Below are 16844 nucleotides of genomic sequence, written 5' to 3'. Positions count from 1 at the left end.
AATGTACAATGTGATATAAATAGTTAATCAATAAGGTGTGTACAGTCAAGTTACAGTATCAACCAATCCAGGTGAAAGCCTGGGAAGCTTACAAACAGGTGGGAAGTACGCTGTATATAAATGCAAAGTAAAAAAACGGAAAAAAATTAAATAAAATAAATAACCCTCAGGCAACACTGAGCCAACACTATTTAACGTAAACAACAAACATAACCGCTCATTTGCTCAAAGTTTTCCCTGCGTACAAAAACACTACCCTCTCGTCTTAAATCGCTGTAAAAGACATATTCCAAAGGATCAATAAATAGTCATCAATACAGAATACAAACCTGTTTACTGCTTCCCACTTTGTGCAAGAAAATAAGGGCTACTGTTCCCGTATTTACAAATTCGGTTCGCCTTCAATCAAAATGAAGAGCAAGAAAGAATGATGTTTGAGAAGATTACAGGACGAGCGTGTGCTTTACGTTTTCAGTAAGATTTCTGCATCCTGTCCCTGATTTCTGCGATTCGACAGCATCACATCCTTCCTCTCCACCCCACCCCCAACTTTAGGATTTATGGCAAAATCTTTGTGATCGTGTCTGTGTGCATGTTTACGTAGGTGTGTATTCGGTGGGTGGGGAGTGTCCACCTTTGGGGGTCTCTTTCGCTGCCGTCTCCCGTCACTGCCAGTGCGTGTCACCTGGATGGCTATGACTGACTTGGAGAGGAGGAGGGTGTGGAGGTGCTGCTTGCTGCCACATGAGAGAAAGTGCTTATATACAGTGTCTTTGGATTAAAACTGGTAAATATCGCCATTAAAAAACAACAAAACAAAAAAATTTTTTGACAGTGTCTTTTCAGAGGGGGCGGCGAGCCGCTCGCTCTAAGCCTCTGCTGAAGTCTTCTCTGTTCCATTTTTCAGTGCTTCATCATCGCCATTCTCATCGTCAATCACAACTGTGGATGATAGGGGAGAGAGTTAATGATGGGGGTGGATGCAATGGGGGGGGGGGTCATCTGGGTATGGCGTCTTGAAAATTCATCGACATCAAGCACTGGGAGCGAGTGCATGCATGAAAGCATTAAAAAACATGAAAAATACGTGTGCATATTGGGTCTTCTTGCAGATTTAAATCCTGCCATGCATGATGTGTGCACATAATGTATGCCTGCATATCAAGCTCAATTTCAAGAATGACAAGCACAAATCCTATAGTGGTACATCATCTCTTATCAAGCCATTCTGAGGTGCAGGAAACATCCAGTCCAACTCTTGTGCAGCGTTCAGACGGTATTTAACTGTGTGCACTGCGCATCCAACTCGTGTTGCAATGCCAATGGAATATTTAAAACCCTACACATCCTACACGCATGCATGAACAGGCTATTCGTGCCACCTTTAGCTCTCTACTGAAGATCATGCCAAGACAGCGGTGGAGGCAATCTTTTCATTACGTTCCCCCGTGTGCGCGTTCAACACCACACAAAGGGAAAACGGCTTCATAATTACCCCGTTTGCTCCTGCCGATCTGTCCGAGTTTCGGCGGGCGTTTGTTCTGTGAGCCGTTGAAGAAGTTGTTGGTGTCTTGAAGACGACAGGTGAAGGAAAGATGTCCCTCGTCGCCCTCGTTTCCATAATGACTCATTTTTTCCTCGTTGAAAGGCAACACTTCCGACATCTCCAAATGCGTCTTTATCACCAAGGCGCACGAATGGAGACGAGCTGGTCGCCAAGCTCGGTGTTTGTTGTTTAAAAACCAACAAAAAGGGAGGGAAAAGGGAGGAAGGGAAGTAGCGATGAGACGATCTCGAGCCCTTTCTGTTTACCCCGAAGACACGTGTCTGCCTCCGCGCGTGCAGCAACACAGATGAGATTAAATAAAAAAAAATGTCCTCAGTTTCCTCGTTCGCGGAGCTTCGGTAACATGATTCTGAATTTCCAGAAGTGTTTTTCTTTCTTTATTTTCTCCCTGCCTCTCTCTCTTCTCTCTCTCTCTTTCTCTCTCTGCGCGCGCTGCTTTGGAAATGGAGGCTCACGCACAGTACAGCAGTGGAGCGCCCGCTGGTTTCAAGCGGCTGAACCCCGTCGCACGGAAAATCTGAGGAAGAAATGCAAATTGAGGAACGATGCAAAACACGGATCCCGGGGAGACCTGGCAAGGGAGCTGCGCGGAGCTTCTCTGGCGCAGCTGGAAGAAGAAGCTTCCAGCTGGAGCGGTGGTGCGCAAACGCTGCTCCGGTCTCCGCGATCTGAGCGCAATCAGACGACGCGGCGATTTGACGCTCAGCGATGGCACATAATCGACAGTTCGATCAGATGATCTTTGGGAAGATCAGGTGCATGCGCGCCGCAACCTGGACGAGTTGGAGACGTCAAACCTTCAAAGCAGCCTGAAGGTTTGACGGCTTCTGCGGTTTGTTGAATTGCGGCGCATCGACAGACTCGGAGCTCACCAGACGATGGCAGCGTTCTCATAGTGCCGTGGGTTTTTTTTATACCCATGGCGCACATCTCCAACATTTTTTTTATGCATGTTGGATATTTGAGATAAAAGTACCAGAGACCCTATGGTTCTGTATTTTAGTTACAGGTTTTTGAATAAAATCGGTTCCTGTGTGGATGATGATGATAATAGTTGTTATAAACTATAGCAAAGGTAGTAAAACTATAGCACCACATTGCAATAGTTCATCAATACTATTAAAGGGGTAATATTACACATTTGTTTGTAACCACTATACCAGGTGTCTTACAAACAAACACTGAAATTTGTAGGCAACAAAACACCTCACACAAATGGACATGATGCACGTCAAAAAGCAAATATTTCTGGGACTCTAAGAAATGACTCTAAGAGTGCCTGTACTTTAAATGGGAAAAAAAGCTGCTGCCTCTTCCAAGAGTAGGTATGAGGACACCTCTGGACAGATCAGCCCAGTGAGCATGCCTCAAAGAGCAAGCAAGAGTTCCCATTTGGACACCCAGTTAAAGTCCACGATGAGCTGTTTTGATCCTAAATTCAGTTTAAGCAGGGATTTTTCTTTCAAATAACTGGAATTCTTAGATTAGGATGAATTCCCACTGTTAAAAGTAGTTAAAACTGATTTTTCACAAAGTAACACTTAAATTCTGGGTTACAATAATGCATCAGTAATACTAATAAATAAGAAATTGGACACTTGTCTGTTTCATAGTGCAGGCATTTGCCAATACTTTAAATGCATTTGTCTGTACTCAAGTAAAATTTTGAAAGCAGGATTCTTTTTTCATTGTGACATTGCTATTTAAAGACTTGCTCCACAACTGCCTGTGATGTTTACATAAAGTCTTCTGCTACACAAAAGGATTATGCTCTAAAACTGCTCTACATAAAGGGGGCAGGTATTAAATCTTGAAATAGACATTCTCTGAGGAACTTATATCACTTCACAGACAAGGACATAAAAGGGGAAGAAATCAGACATTTTCGCCTGCAGTACAATTAACTTCAGTTCAATGTCAGTTGTATTCAGGAGCCTGTGTGGACCATGAGTTTACCAGGATTAGTTTTCACAAGACGGCCATAAACACGTCAACTACTTAAAAATGTGTTGTTGTTTTTTTTATTTATTTATGATAATTGGATTCAAATTTTTTATTTTATTTTTTATTCCTTTAGTGGTTTAAGAAAATTAACTTGGCCTTTGGAAATAATGGTATTTTAATCAAAGTTGTTATAGAAACCTGGTTACAAAAAAATGGTCACAGTACACTTTGACTTAATTTATTACAAATTATGGTAGTATATAATGTCAACAAAAAGTGCTGGTAACATAAGTCAACAATTTGAGAATTAGAAGTGTCATATTAGAGAAGTGCAAAAAACAGAAAAAAAAATTATATTAATCAATGGTCTTCCCCTCTATAAGACAAATACATACCACGTTTGAAATTGATGTCAAGCTATCAAGCAGAAACATTTTTCAGATGGTGACACCTGGTGTTGATGCCCTTTCCTTGGCCAAGACCAAACCACCAATAGTAAGTCAAAGTGTTGTGGAGTTAATCTATGGAAATATCTGTGGAGTTAAACTGTGGAAACGTTTGAGTGAACCTTTTCTCAACATCAGCATTCTTATCAGGACCAGACACAGAGTGCCCATTGAGAGGTTTGGAACCTTCCAGAGAGTCAGACAAACTCATCCTCCTCCAAGGTGTGAGCTGTCTGCTGTTTCTCAAAGAACAAGCATACATTGACTTGTTATGAACGGTATCAGATGGTACGCAAATTTTCAGACAGTGACCACACAAGATGTAAAGAAAAAGGCAATTTATTTACCAGACACTGAAGTCCAGTCAACAAACATGGAGGAATATGTAGTGATGTTACGTTGTGTCGATACATTAAGTCAGACACCTGGGACATTGGTCAAGTGACCCGCATAGCAAAGCAGTTTCCATTTTTTAGTGAGTGAAAACACAACAAACTTCTCTGTTTTGTAGCAGTTCAATTGATATGGAGCTGTGTCACTGCATGTACAGCCAATTAAAAAAATTAGGGCCTAAAGCAATTGACAACAATTTTGTGCGAAGCACAAAGTAACACTGTCGCCTGTTTGTAAAAACGCCACTCACATTTAATGGGTTAGACGCTCTCACTCATAAAACAAATGTAGTGTAGTACAAGTTTGAAAAGTACAACTCAGATTTCAAGCTTTCGTTCAGACGTGCAGAATTAGAAGCCAAATCTCTAATCAAAAGCAGCGGGTCTACAGTTTATTCATCAACCTCTGTCAAGGCCATTTAAAGATACCAATTATGACTCAGCTTTCTGCTGATTAAAGTCGCTAACCGGGACTCTTCTCTGCGGAAGCATATTGCATTCACTGGATAAAAAAAAAAAAAAGACCACTCATCTCGTAATTACGAGAAAAGATCTCATAATTATGAGAAAAGCTCTTGTAATTACGAGATCAGGATCTTGTAATTGTGAGAAAAGATCAGGTGTCTAAATTGTTTTATGTATATACTTCTGTTCTTCCAGTCCCTCAGTAAAGAAGCGGGCTGAGCTCAGCTGATGATAACACACTGCAATCACACACAAAGTGTGGATTTTTCCCTGAAGTGCTCCTGGATGAATGTCCAGGGAGGACCACGGGACATCTTCTAGCTTTCACTCACACAGCCCCACCGACCACTGATGGACAAAGCGGGGCTCACTCCCATTCGGGTGCATGCCAGTCTGTGGGTCCCGTGCCCCGCCTCACTGGAGGAGTTTCATTCATCCAGGAATAGTTTAGGGGGAAATCCACATTTAGAATACACTGTGGTGTGGATCACAGTGCAGTGTTGGAGGTTACAAATTGGCAGATTTTCAATTATGACTCGGGAATTCTCACGCTTGTCTTTACTGAGGGACTGAAAGTACGGAACTATAACAGGGGCCAGTGTTGCTGTGCAGATGTAGTTAATAAAAACTCACTCCCAACAGCTCAAAAGGATTCTCTGGTCACAAGGCCAGAGCCCTGCTTTTTAGCCGTCTGGTTAGAGAGTCTGACTCCCATGCCGGAGATTGTGAGTTTGCGTCCCGAGGGGAGCAAATGGCGAAGTCAAAACAACACAACGCAGAGTTCAGCCGCTACAGAAGCACATTGTACAGAAGCGATTACACACACACACACACAATAAATAAATAAAAATAGCCTGATCTCGTAATTACGAGATCCTGATCTTGTAATTATGAGATCTTCTCGTAATTACGAGATCAGCGGTCCATTTTTTTTTTATCCAGTTAATGCAATACGCTTCCGTACTTCTCTGTTGCTGCAGGCAAGAAATGAGAATCGTCCACCATTTCATGCCGTACATTTTTTATTCGTTCCTCAATAACGTACCTTTTTTCACTGAGGTGGCCCACGACACTTGTCTTCACTGGTTCATAAGCTGAAGTTACTGTCAATTTCAATTTTAATTTATTTTCATTTATATAGTGCCAAATCACAACAAAGTTGCCTCAAGGCACTTCACACAGGTAAGGTCTAACCTTACCGATCCCTGGAGCATGTAGGGGTTGGTACCATTGCCACAGTTCCTCGTGTAAAGGAAAAACAATAATAATAATAATATCCTTTGTGCATTGTTTTTGTGAGACATGTCTGATTAAGCACCGTTCCTCCAAATGCTGCCGCTCTCTGCCACTGTTACGGTCTGTTATGGGCTGTGCATCTCTGCTCACATCCTTTGCGTCACCCAAAGGCCTGACCGATGAGACGCTCTCTCTCTGTTCAACTCCTTCCTGCTCCTCTTCCAGCCTGGTTCTGAATGTCCAGGTGTTCACTTGCCTCGGGCTGTCTGCTGGGGCATGTCTGAAGCCCATTTGCCTCAAAAACTCACTAACAAACTCTCTTACTGCAAGAAAACAAAAATAACATGATCGTGATGACATGCTGTTTGCTAACGTCTCACAACCAAAATTATCCTGGTACTGGTAGCTCAATTTCCAAAAGAAAACTCTCCATTTCTGTTGCTAACTCCCCAACCATGTGAAAGCATGTGTGAAACACACACATTCACCAACTGGGAAATGGTGCAGCTGTTGCCATGACAATCACGCAACAATGACATTATGCTGTCTTCCTCCATGCTTCGCAGCATGGGTTGAGTAATCCAGCGAGTGTTTCCGCGATGCGCATTTCGAGGCTTGTATCATTTCAGACTTGTGACGTTATCTATGATGTTATCGATGATGTTATGAAGCCTCGTGGCTGTGGTGATTAAACACACATGCTGCTTTGTACTTGGATGTGGAATGTCTCTGTGACACTGTTTTTCACAGGCAACATGATGACACAGATTTATACACTGAACAAAAATATAAACGCAACACTTTTGTTTTTGCTCCCAGTGCTAAAACATTTTCTACATGCACAAAAGACCTATTTCTCTCAAATACTGTTCACAAATCTGTCTGAATCTGTGTTAGTGAGCACTTCTCCTTTTCTGAAATAATCCATCCCACCTTACAGGTGTGGCATATCAAGATCCTGATGAGACAGCATGATATGCAGGTGTGCCTTAGGCTGGCCACAATAAAAGGCCGTTCTGAAATGTTCAGTTTTATCACACCGCACAATACCACAGATGTCGCAAGTTTTGATGGAGAGTGCAATTGGCATGCTGACTGCAGGAATGTCCACCAGAGCTGTTGGCCGTGAATTGAATGTTCATTTCTCTACCCTAAGCCATTTATAAAGGCATTTCAGAGTATTTGGCAGTATATCCAACCGGCCTCACAACCGCAGACCATGTGTAACCACACCAGCCCAGGACCTGCACATCCAATATGTTCACCTCCAAGATCATCTGAGACCAGCCACCTGGACAGCTGCTGCAACAGTCAGTTTACAGAATCAAAGGATTTCTGCACAAATTGTCAAAAACCATCTCAGGGAAGCTCATCTGCATGCTCGTCGCCCTCATTAGGGTCTTGACCTGACTGCAGTTCGTCGTTGTAACTGACTTGAGTGAGCAAATGCTAACATTTGATGGCATCTATCTGCTGATCAACTCTATGTGAAGAAGATGTATTGGACTGCATGAGGCAGTTGGTGGTCACACCAGATACTGACTGGTTTTCTTACCCCCCAGACCCCCGCCCCCCCCCCCAATAAAGTAAAAGTGCACATTTCAGAGTACACTTTGCAACCGGTCATGGAAGTGCACAAAGTAATCCCGATGGATCATCGGATGGTCACTAACAGCCTAAATATTAATTGTTATTATTTCGGTGTGACATGTCCTTTAAACCGATGCCTTTTTCCAGAATGACACCACACATGTATACAGTAAAACTGGCATACAATGGATTCAGGTGGACCAGCGAATTTTGTCTGTTACAATCAAAATCCGTTATATGTATAAAATGGACAAAATCTGTTAAACATATGAAACAGACAAAATCTGCTAGATGTACGTCGTTGTCATCGTGGCAGTCCCTCTGGGTCAAGGATGACAGTCTTCGGATATTGTCACTAATGGGTCTATAGGTGAATGATAAGGCCAATCCTAGCTTGGAAGGATCGGTGGCAGTGCGGGCATGTGGTTCCAGGAGGAAATGCATGTTGAGGTATTTGTTGGCACTCTTTACGTTGTTTTCTTTTTCTTCCAACTATGTGGATGTTTTGGACTCAAAGGTCACCATTCCTTCTCTGATGGTGGTTCTCCAGAGAGGTCTGTTTCTTGCTATTTCCTCCCAGTTTGTGAAACCAGTGTTGCATTTCTTGAGGTTTGCTTTCAAGATGTCTTTGAAATGTTTCTTCTGGCCTCCTCTTGAACGCTTGCCGTCCATGAGTTGGGAACTGAAGGTTTGTTTGGGGAGGCGTTCATCAGACATCTGTACTACATGACCACTCCATTTTAGATGTATGTAACGGATTATTACAGTCAGGCGGCGCCGAATGATCTACGGGGAATCCCCAGCTCCAATTAGGCTTACACATTTCCTTGATTAAAAACCTGACCTTGAATCTGGACTTGCCTCATTTAATGACCAGGTCAAAACTTCGTCTGAAAAAAATAAACACCTGCCGTAAACAAGCGCTGGGCACTATGTTCATTAAAAAGATTACATTTGGACAAGCAACTCTTTTTCTAAGTCTGCTGTGGACTGGTACCTTAAAATCCTAAAGCCTGACTTATGCTTCTCCAGCTCTGTGGCCATGCAAAGATGTAGACATGCACGTGACTTTTTAAAGTTCTCCATCCTGCCTTATTGCAGTTTGAACAGCAGCTTTGTCTGGATTAATCTGTCTATCAACATGCTCCTCCTTTTTTTATAAAATCATCAACCTCCAAACCAAGGGTAAGTACAATTTCCTCCATGAATTACAAGTCATTTGAGTGTGTTTTTCTGACTTTGTGTTGTGAAGTTGGTCATATTTGTGGACTTCTCTGCAAAATGTAATTGATCCATGATTGAAATGTAAACAGCGGGCACACTGCAAAAACTTTTAAAATACGACAGGAGAGGAAGGAGTGAAAGTGGAAACGTAACAAATCACAGCCTTTTGTGGTCTCTGATTGAGCAGGTGCATGTCAGGCTGTGGGGAGGGTTCACAAGCTCGCAGAGGGTTGTGATCTAAAGCTCTTTGGTTTGTCACACCCAGGGATATGTGTGAAAATTTAAAGGATTATTAACTTTGCTTGCTCGGTCTGTACGGGGAAATATCAGACCAACGTGTTGTCAGTACGAACTGAGTGTTAGTGAGGTTTTTGCAAAAAACACGGAGGTCTGATATCCCCGTACAGACCGAGCAAGCGAGGTTAATCATTTGTTTATTATAAGGCTATGCAAACTTACAGAATCACCTGAATATGAAAGCTGCTGACGGCTCGTAGTCAGACCTGTTCACTTCATGTCCATGAAGAACTTGCTAAGAGATGCTTTAAATCTGTGTTTTTTCAGATGCTGTTTAGATATTTATGGAGTATGTGTTGGGAAAGTGTAGTGACACGGACCCACAACAGGGGGCGTAAATGAACGGACAATAGAGGGAGTTAAATTAGAACACTTTACTGTTGTGAATGTCACAACCACACACAGCAGATTACAGAATGAATACAAGTCAATTAATGAAGGTGTCGTGTGGGCAGGCTCGACGATAGGAAACGCCCGTCTGGAGACGAACCGGAACCACACGATTTCCACCGCCACCGAACCCGAGGGATACTGGAGCCGCCAAGTCCCGAAGTCCCCAGGTGGCCACCGTCTCAGCGTGTCGGATCTGGTACTGCTGGCGGAGAACAAAGACAGTCAAGTGTGGGTGTGTGTACACCCCGTAACAATAATGGTGGGAATTCCACCTCTACCTCCGAAAATATGAACACAGTCTTTTACAGAACCTGAACAGTCACTTGTCTCACTGATCGTGAAGGGTGCGATCCGTCACCCTGCCGTTACCGACCAGCTCAGCTTCCCGCTGACACAAACGACTGAAACCTCCTGTACAAAGATCAGAAACACACAGTGCAGTACGGCACAGATTAAGGCTGAGAATGTTACCTCTCGCAGAAGTCGATATCTCAGCAATGTGGTGGAGGTGTCATCCTGCTTTTATCCCAGGTGAGATGCAGATGATCGGTGACAGCTGTCATAGTTGATGAGTGACAGCTGTCACCTCGGCTGTTCCTGTAGGCGGCAGCGCCCTCTCGTGCCTGAAGCCCGCACTTCAGGCAGGGCGCCCTCTGGTGGTGGGCCAGCAGTACCTCATCTTCTGGCGGCCCACACAACAGTATGTCTGAGTATGTCATGTCTGGCTTCATTTTTCTAATTGTGTTTTTAGCTTCCTGGCTAAAATACACGTTGTGGACTGATTGTCATGGTAACCGGTCTGGATATGGGAAAATATCTGATAATCAGCCAATCAGAGCACGCGTAGCGTCACACCATATTAAAACACCATATTACAGTGGAAGCAAGCAGTATTTTATTAATAATCACCAGCCTTTAATTACGCCCTACCTCGTTTACGTCTGTGTCTGAGTACGGTTTGAAAAAAATAAATGCCTGGTCTTTTCATCACAGAAATATGGTACCGACTGTACTCAAATCGATGAGTGTCAGGGCTGAATGGCATTTCATACCTCTATTACTGGGGGTCCCTTCTCAGGGCCATCCAATCTCTGTACTCGCAAAGCGAGAGCTGTGTTCGGGTGCTCGGCAGTAAGTCGGACTCATTTCCGGTGGAGGTTGGCCTCCACCAGGGCTGCGCCTTGTCACCAATCCTGTTTGTGATATTCATGGACAGGATATCGAGGCGTAGTCAGGGGGAGGAGGGTTTCCAGTTTGGTGGGCTCAGGGTGTCATCACTGCTTTTTGCAGATGATGTGGTCCTGTTGGCTTCATCGGCTGGTAACCTCCAACACTCACTGGATCGGTTCACAGTCAAGTGTGAAGCGGCAGGGATGAGGATCAGCACCTCTAAATCTGAGGCCATGGTCCTCAGCAGGAAACTGATGGATTGCCTACTCCGGGTAGAGAATACGGCCTTGTCCCAAGTGAAGGAGTTCAAGTACCTCGGGGTCTTGTGAGTGAGGGGACAATGGAGCGTGAGATTTGCTGGAGAATCGGTGCAGCAGGGGTGGTATTGTATTCGCTCTGGTATGCTGTTGTGACAAAAAGGGAGCTGATCCAAAAGGCGAAGCTCTCAATCTACTGGTCAATCTTCATTCCTACTCTCACCTATGGTCATGAGTGTTGGGTCATGGCCGAAACAACTAGATCGCGGGTACAAGTGACCAAAATGGGTTTCCTCAGGAGGGTGGCTGGTGTCTCCCTTAGAGATAGGGTAAGACGTTCGGTCATCCGTGGGGAGCTCGGAGTAGAGTCGCTGCTCCTTCGCATTGAAAGGAGCCAGCTGAGGTGGTTCGGGCATCTGGTAAGGATGCCACCTAGGTGCCTCCCAAGGGAGGTGTTCTAGGCACGTCCATCTGGCAGGAGACCCCAGTTTAGAAAGGATTAGGTGGAGAGATTATATCTCCACACATGCCTGGGAACACCTCGGGATCACAAGTCAGAGGTGGTCAATGTGGCACGGGAAAGGGAAGTCTGGGGTCCCCTGCTGGAGCTGTTGCCCCGCGACCTGAACCCCGATAAGCGGTTGAAGATGAGTGAGTATTATTGGGCATGTCCAGACTGCTCTGTCCAGTATATGCAGAGGGTTTTTTTAAGTGGAAATACATTGCGATGGGATGGGACACTTTATCCTATGTGAACAAAAATCCATCCATCTTCTACCGCTTAGTCCAATCAAGGGTCGCGGGGGGCTGGATCCTATCCCAGCAGTCATAGGGCGTGAGGCGGGGTACACCCAGGACAGGACACCAGTCTGTCACAGGGCCACAAACAGACAAACAAACACAGACACACCCACACGCACACCTAAGGACAATTTCTAAAGGACAATTTCTCAATTGCCAACTAACCCGCATGTCTTTGGATGTGGGAGGAAACCGGAGCACCCAGAGGAAACCCACGCAAACATGGGGAAAACATGCAAACTCCACACAGAAAGGCCCTGGGTATTGAACACACGACCTTCTCACTGTGAGGCAACAGTGCTAACCACTAAGCCACTGTACTGCCCTAAAAATCCATTATGCAAAATTCTGTATATACAGTGTTTATTACAGAGAAAACCATATAAAAGCATTGGGACTTTTGCTTTTGTCTGATGAGTGCGAATGTCCGGTTTATATGATGATGGTTTAGACGACTTTTAGTGTATATCCATTATATTATATGAGTATACCACAAGACAATTTTGACCAAATGATTGGTTTACACACATAGGACACGTGCACAAAACAATTTCAGTTTATTATAAAAGTACATGATATAGGATCATCATAATATACTCACTAGAAAATACATTATATTGATATAAACAAATTATATGGTCAAAATTCTTTTCATTATTTAGAGTCACTCCCAACAGCCACAACTGACACAAAATACAGAGCATCATAAATTGGATGATTAAAGAACATGTTGCACGCATGTCCCAGTCAGCAATACAACATCAAAGTATAATTAGTAGTTGCTGATATTTCTTATTGCTAATTATCCCTCTTGCTCGACGAGTCAGAGGTGCATTTCCGGAAAATGTCTTACTTGGCATTTCTTGCCATTTCTCAGCGTGTGACATACATTTTAGCAAACGCAGAAACATCCCAAGACAGACAGAGTGAAACGAACCCTGCCACATTCGTTAATGAAACTTCTTTGCTTTCATTTGAAAGTGGTGGCAATACACTTCACCCCGAAACTCTTAATTTTTTGAGAGTCTGTTGGATTTTGGATCCTATTGTGTGCTGACTCTGCTCTGTGTTGCAAGATGCTATTTTACTGCCGCAATGAATGCGCATGTGGAAAGTCACAACAACACTGTTTTTACAGGCTGCCTGAACATGCAGATGTATTTTGTTGTATGGCTGGGGGGGCCTGGCTGCTGGTTTGTTTGCCTTTTGTGTTTCCTCCCAGGTGGCGTGCATTTGGGACTGAGTGGCTGTGTTGCTGAGGCTGTTAGGACTTCACCCTGATTACCTGCGACTCGTCAGGACTCACAGCTGAGGTGCATCTGGAGGGATTGGAGTATGTTGGCATTTAAGACTGAAGTGCACAGTGTGCATTTGCCAGAGACTCGACCTTGTGACCAGATGGGTGAGATCGTCGTCTTGGGAGCCATCTCATCAGCAGCGGACGCTGAGAATGTCCAGGTTTGATGCACGGTCTGTGAAAGAGGAGAGGGTGAGGTCTCACGCTCGTCAGCACACTTCCTGAGGTACGTTGGATTTTGTGACTAACAGTTATACAGTCAGTAAATGTGGTGTCCCTCACACCTTATTGTATTGAGCTGTATGTTAGTCATGTATCAGCTTCCACTGCGGTGGTGATTTGTGAACGAGATGTTCCATGCCTGCAGGTTGGAAGCTGATCAGTAATCAAGCCAGGAAGTGTTTGCTGTTTGTACACCTTTAAGTGTTCTGTGTGTAGAGTGTGGACTCACATAATGGTTCCTTCTTTCACAGACTCGGTTGTTGCGGCCACCTGGGGGGTGTCGGCGGGGTCCTTGGGTCCGAAACAGCTTCTGGCTCCGGACCATTAGCGCTGCTGGGAGCGCACCACGCCAGACCGCACCTTTTATTATTCTTTTGATCACTGTTATGTATTAAATTCAGTTAGCCTTTGTACCGTGCTCTGCTTATTTCATACTGGGTCCTTCAAACGCTGGTCGGTTCTCCGAGCTGCGTCCGACACATAACAGTATTTGTTACATTAGAAAAAGTTGGAATATGTTATTTTCAAGGGATAATGGGCTTTCTATCTAATGTGCCAGAATCATGGGAGAACTTTGTGAGGAGCTGATGGCAGAGCTACCATGGAAGCACACCATGAAAACGGAGATGATCAGAGAGAGGGCTGCTTTTGGAATTGGCCAAGAGAGTCCAGCAGCTGTGGCTCATGGTCAGTGGGCTGGACACACTTGTCCACACCAGCTGGGATTATCCTTTTTCTTCTTCTTCTAAATCAGGACCTCAATGGGAAAACTTCTCATGCTGGTGGCCATGGTCAGCCCTTATGCACAGAGGTGGGCTTAAACACAGCAGAACCATGGAGGACATCTGTCCACAGGAGGTTGGCGTGAACCTGGACATGGTTCTCCGGCTGGCGAGCGTGTATCATCCATGTGTGACAGTGCCAGTCCCGACTTTTTTGATGGTGACAACCTGGACATTATTCTCCGGCTGGCAATTGTGTGTGATCCGTGTGTGACAATGTCTTTGATGGTGTGGACCTGGACATTATTCTCTGGTTGGCTATTGTGCATGATCCTTGTGTGACAACGTCTTTGATGGTGTGGACTTTACATATTTAATCTTGGAAATCATTCTACAAGTGGATGAGTGCCCTGTTCTGTTTTTTCCTTTTGTATTTTGTGGTCATCAGTGGAGCTGGTAGGCTTGGTTAATTTTATTTTACTTTGAGAGAGTTTGTTGGATTTTGGATCTCGATGTGTGTGGAGTCTGTTCTCTGTTGGGCAAAAGAAGCAGAAACTGGCCGAAAAGAGTGAAAAAACATGATCAGATGGCAGTGCAACCTCATCATGCCCACCGTTCAACTGGGTTTCAGGCACCAACGGCATGCGACTATAGAGTGCATGTGTTGTGCCCAAATGTGGCGACTGCTGTACGAGGTGTTCGAGTTCCCACGAGTGCCATTTACTCCTCCTTTGTGCACTATTCTGCCTCAATTGTGTTATGTGTGAAGGGGCCCTTAACACCATTATAGCTACCACCATGAATGTGCATGCGGGACTTTCCACTGTTTATCAGGCTGCCTGATAACACAGATGTATTTCTTAGATTTTTCAGTTATGTTGACGACAGCACTTATAAGCATGCACAAAGTTGAGCCTCTAGCAGAGACTGTTTTTAACAGGCTGCGTTCATGGTGGACATATACGCACACTAAGTCTTCTCACAGTGGAGAGCAGCTGCTGCTTTTACTGTGACTGCATCAAAATTAAGTTATCACTTCAAAACAAGTCATCATAACGCGACATCACACTTATGTAAACTTTGCAATTAATCTGCGGCTCCATTCTTAATGTTAGCAGCTACATTCCATTCAACATTGCGTTGTGACATTTCCTCAAAGCTACGTAAATGCTGTCAAAAACACTCAGAAAAAAACAAGTACTCACGAGTACTCTGTTTTCGGGAGTCTCCGTAGCTGTTTGTTGGGAATGCTGTATGCCTTAGATCGGTCACAGAAGTTCACAAAGTAATCCTGGTGTATCATCGGATGGTCACTAACAGTCTAAATCTTAGTTGTTATGAATTCTGTGCAACATGTCCATTAAGATCACAGCTGTCTGTTTTACACACTTTGGCCATCAGGTAATATGTGCACACGAAGCCTCTAAAAATGAACCCTTTTGTGAACCAATTTGCTGGAAAGCTTCAACGCTCTATGAAGCTTCATCTCACCAACACTACCGATATATACAGCAGGCAGAGGTGCCACAGGAGCACAGGTGCCAAACAGCAGGAATCAAAGTGTAGCAATCAAAATAATCCAACAAACACAAGGGGGAGGGGGGTGCGCACGTGCACACACAAACACATGCATGCGTGCGCGCACACCACATACACACACACACCTTCAACTGCTTATTTGGGATCAGGTCGCAGGCAAGGGGGAACAGTGAAGTACTAAATTGTGACAGACGACTAGACAAGTGACAGGTGGTGTGATTTGGGATGTGAAACAGCTGTGAGGGAGAACAGGTGACAAAGACACACACACACACAGGAACTGACAGAGACAGAGTTACACAAACCACAAAGAACTCGGTTGTGGGGGGGGGTAGAAACTAAAACACACCATTACTAAATACCAAACTAAAAGGGAAACCACAAAGTAACAAAGTCCAAAACCAAGGAACAAAGGATAAAAACTACCTGGAACTCAGGAATGGCTAAAGTGTGTGTACAAACCAGGAAAACATGGTGCCCACCTTATTTTTAGAAGGCCCATTAGTCAGTAGGCCTGGTAGTTAGAAAAAAGACTTGGGTTTCAGTAGAAAAACCTCTGAACAATAATAGTGAAAAGTAGAAAATTTCATCAGCTTTATTTAATATATGATTCAAAAACAATATAAACACCAGCCCCAATGAATATATATATATATTTTTTTTTTTTTAATTAATCATTCAGCTCTGTAGGACCTAAGCCAAGACATTCTATATTACACACTGAATGGGAATGTTTTTCTCACACTCAGGTTTGAGATAAATAAATAATAATTTTATGATAGAAATAACCAAAAATAAATTAAATGACTGTAAAGTTTTCAGAAATGATGCTGGCTCACATTTGCTTTTTTGCACCTTTGTAAAATCAAAGTCTTAAGGGTGGTCCACCAGCTCTGCTTAATAAAAGCAAATGGCTGAGCCAACAGTGACATGATGAATTCTCTGTCATCCCATATGTTATTGTTTTGTTCTAATGTGAGCTGATGGAGAGATGATAATCTTGTGCTATTTGTTATACGCCTGCAATCAAAGGCCGGCACCCAGGGAATTTATTATTATTTCAAAATGGACTTCATGACATTTTGAGGATCAATTATTCTTGTTTATCACTTGAAGGCAGTTTGGGGAACACTAAATGCACACCACCGTCTAACCTTGCAGCTAAAGCTGTTCAAAGTAAATGCTTAACATAAATAAAAGGACGCATGTGAAGCATTTTTTCCTCATCTGTACCTTGCATGCATCCTTTCCACCAGCACTGTGGCCAGCACAGATCATATTT

The 16844-nt window shown here is 43.8% G+C and overlaps 1 protein-coding gene across 1 annotated transcript; it reads right to left on the bottom strand.

Annotated features, from left to right (window-relative positions):
• Window positions 1-212: 212 nt before the first annotated feature.
• si:dkey-33m11.6 (uncharacterized protein LOC555986 homolog) lies at window positions 213-2086 on the bottom strand. Its single transcript, XM_034166991.1, has 2 exons — window positions 1496-2086; window positions 213-942 (listed from the first exon to the last, which is right to left on the bottom strand). The coding sequence occupies exons 1-2, from the start codon at window positions 1662-1664 to the stop codon at window positions 869-871; spliced, it is 243 nt and encodes an 80-aa protein (XP_034022882.1). The 5' UTR covers window positions 1665-2086; the 3' UTR covers window positions 213-868.
• Between the last annotated feature and the right edge of the window lie 14758 nt (window positions 2087-16844).

The sequence above is a fragment of the Thalassophryne amazonica genome, chromosome 3 (genome assembly GCF_902500255.1).
Source record: "Thalassophryne amazonica chromosome 3, fThaAma1.1, whole genome shotgun sequence".
Taxonomy (NCBI): domain Eukaryota; kingdom Metazoa; phylum Chordata; class Actinopteri; order Batrachoidiformes; family Batrachoididae; genus Thalassophryne; species Thalassophryne amazonica.
Note: the sequence above shows the minus strand (reverse complement) of the source record. Positions and strands in the feature narration are given on the sequence as shown.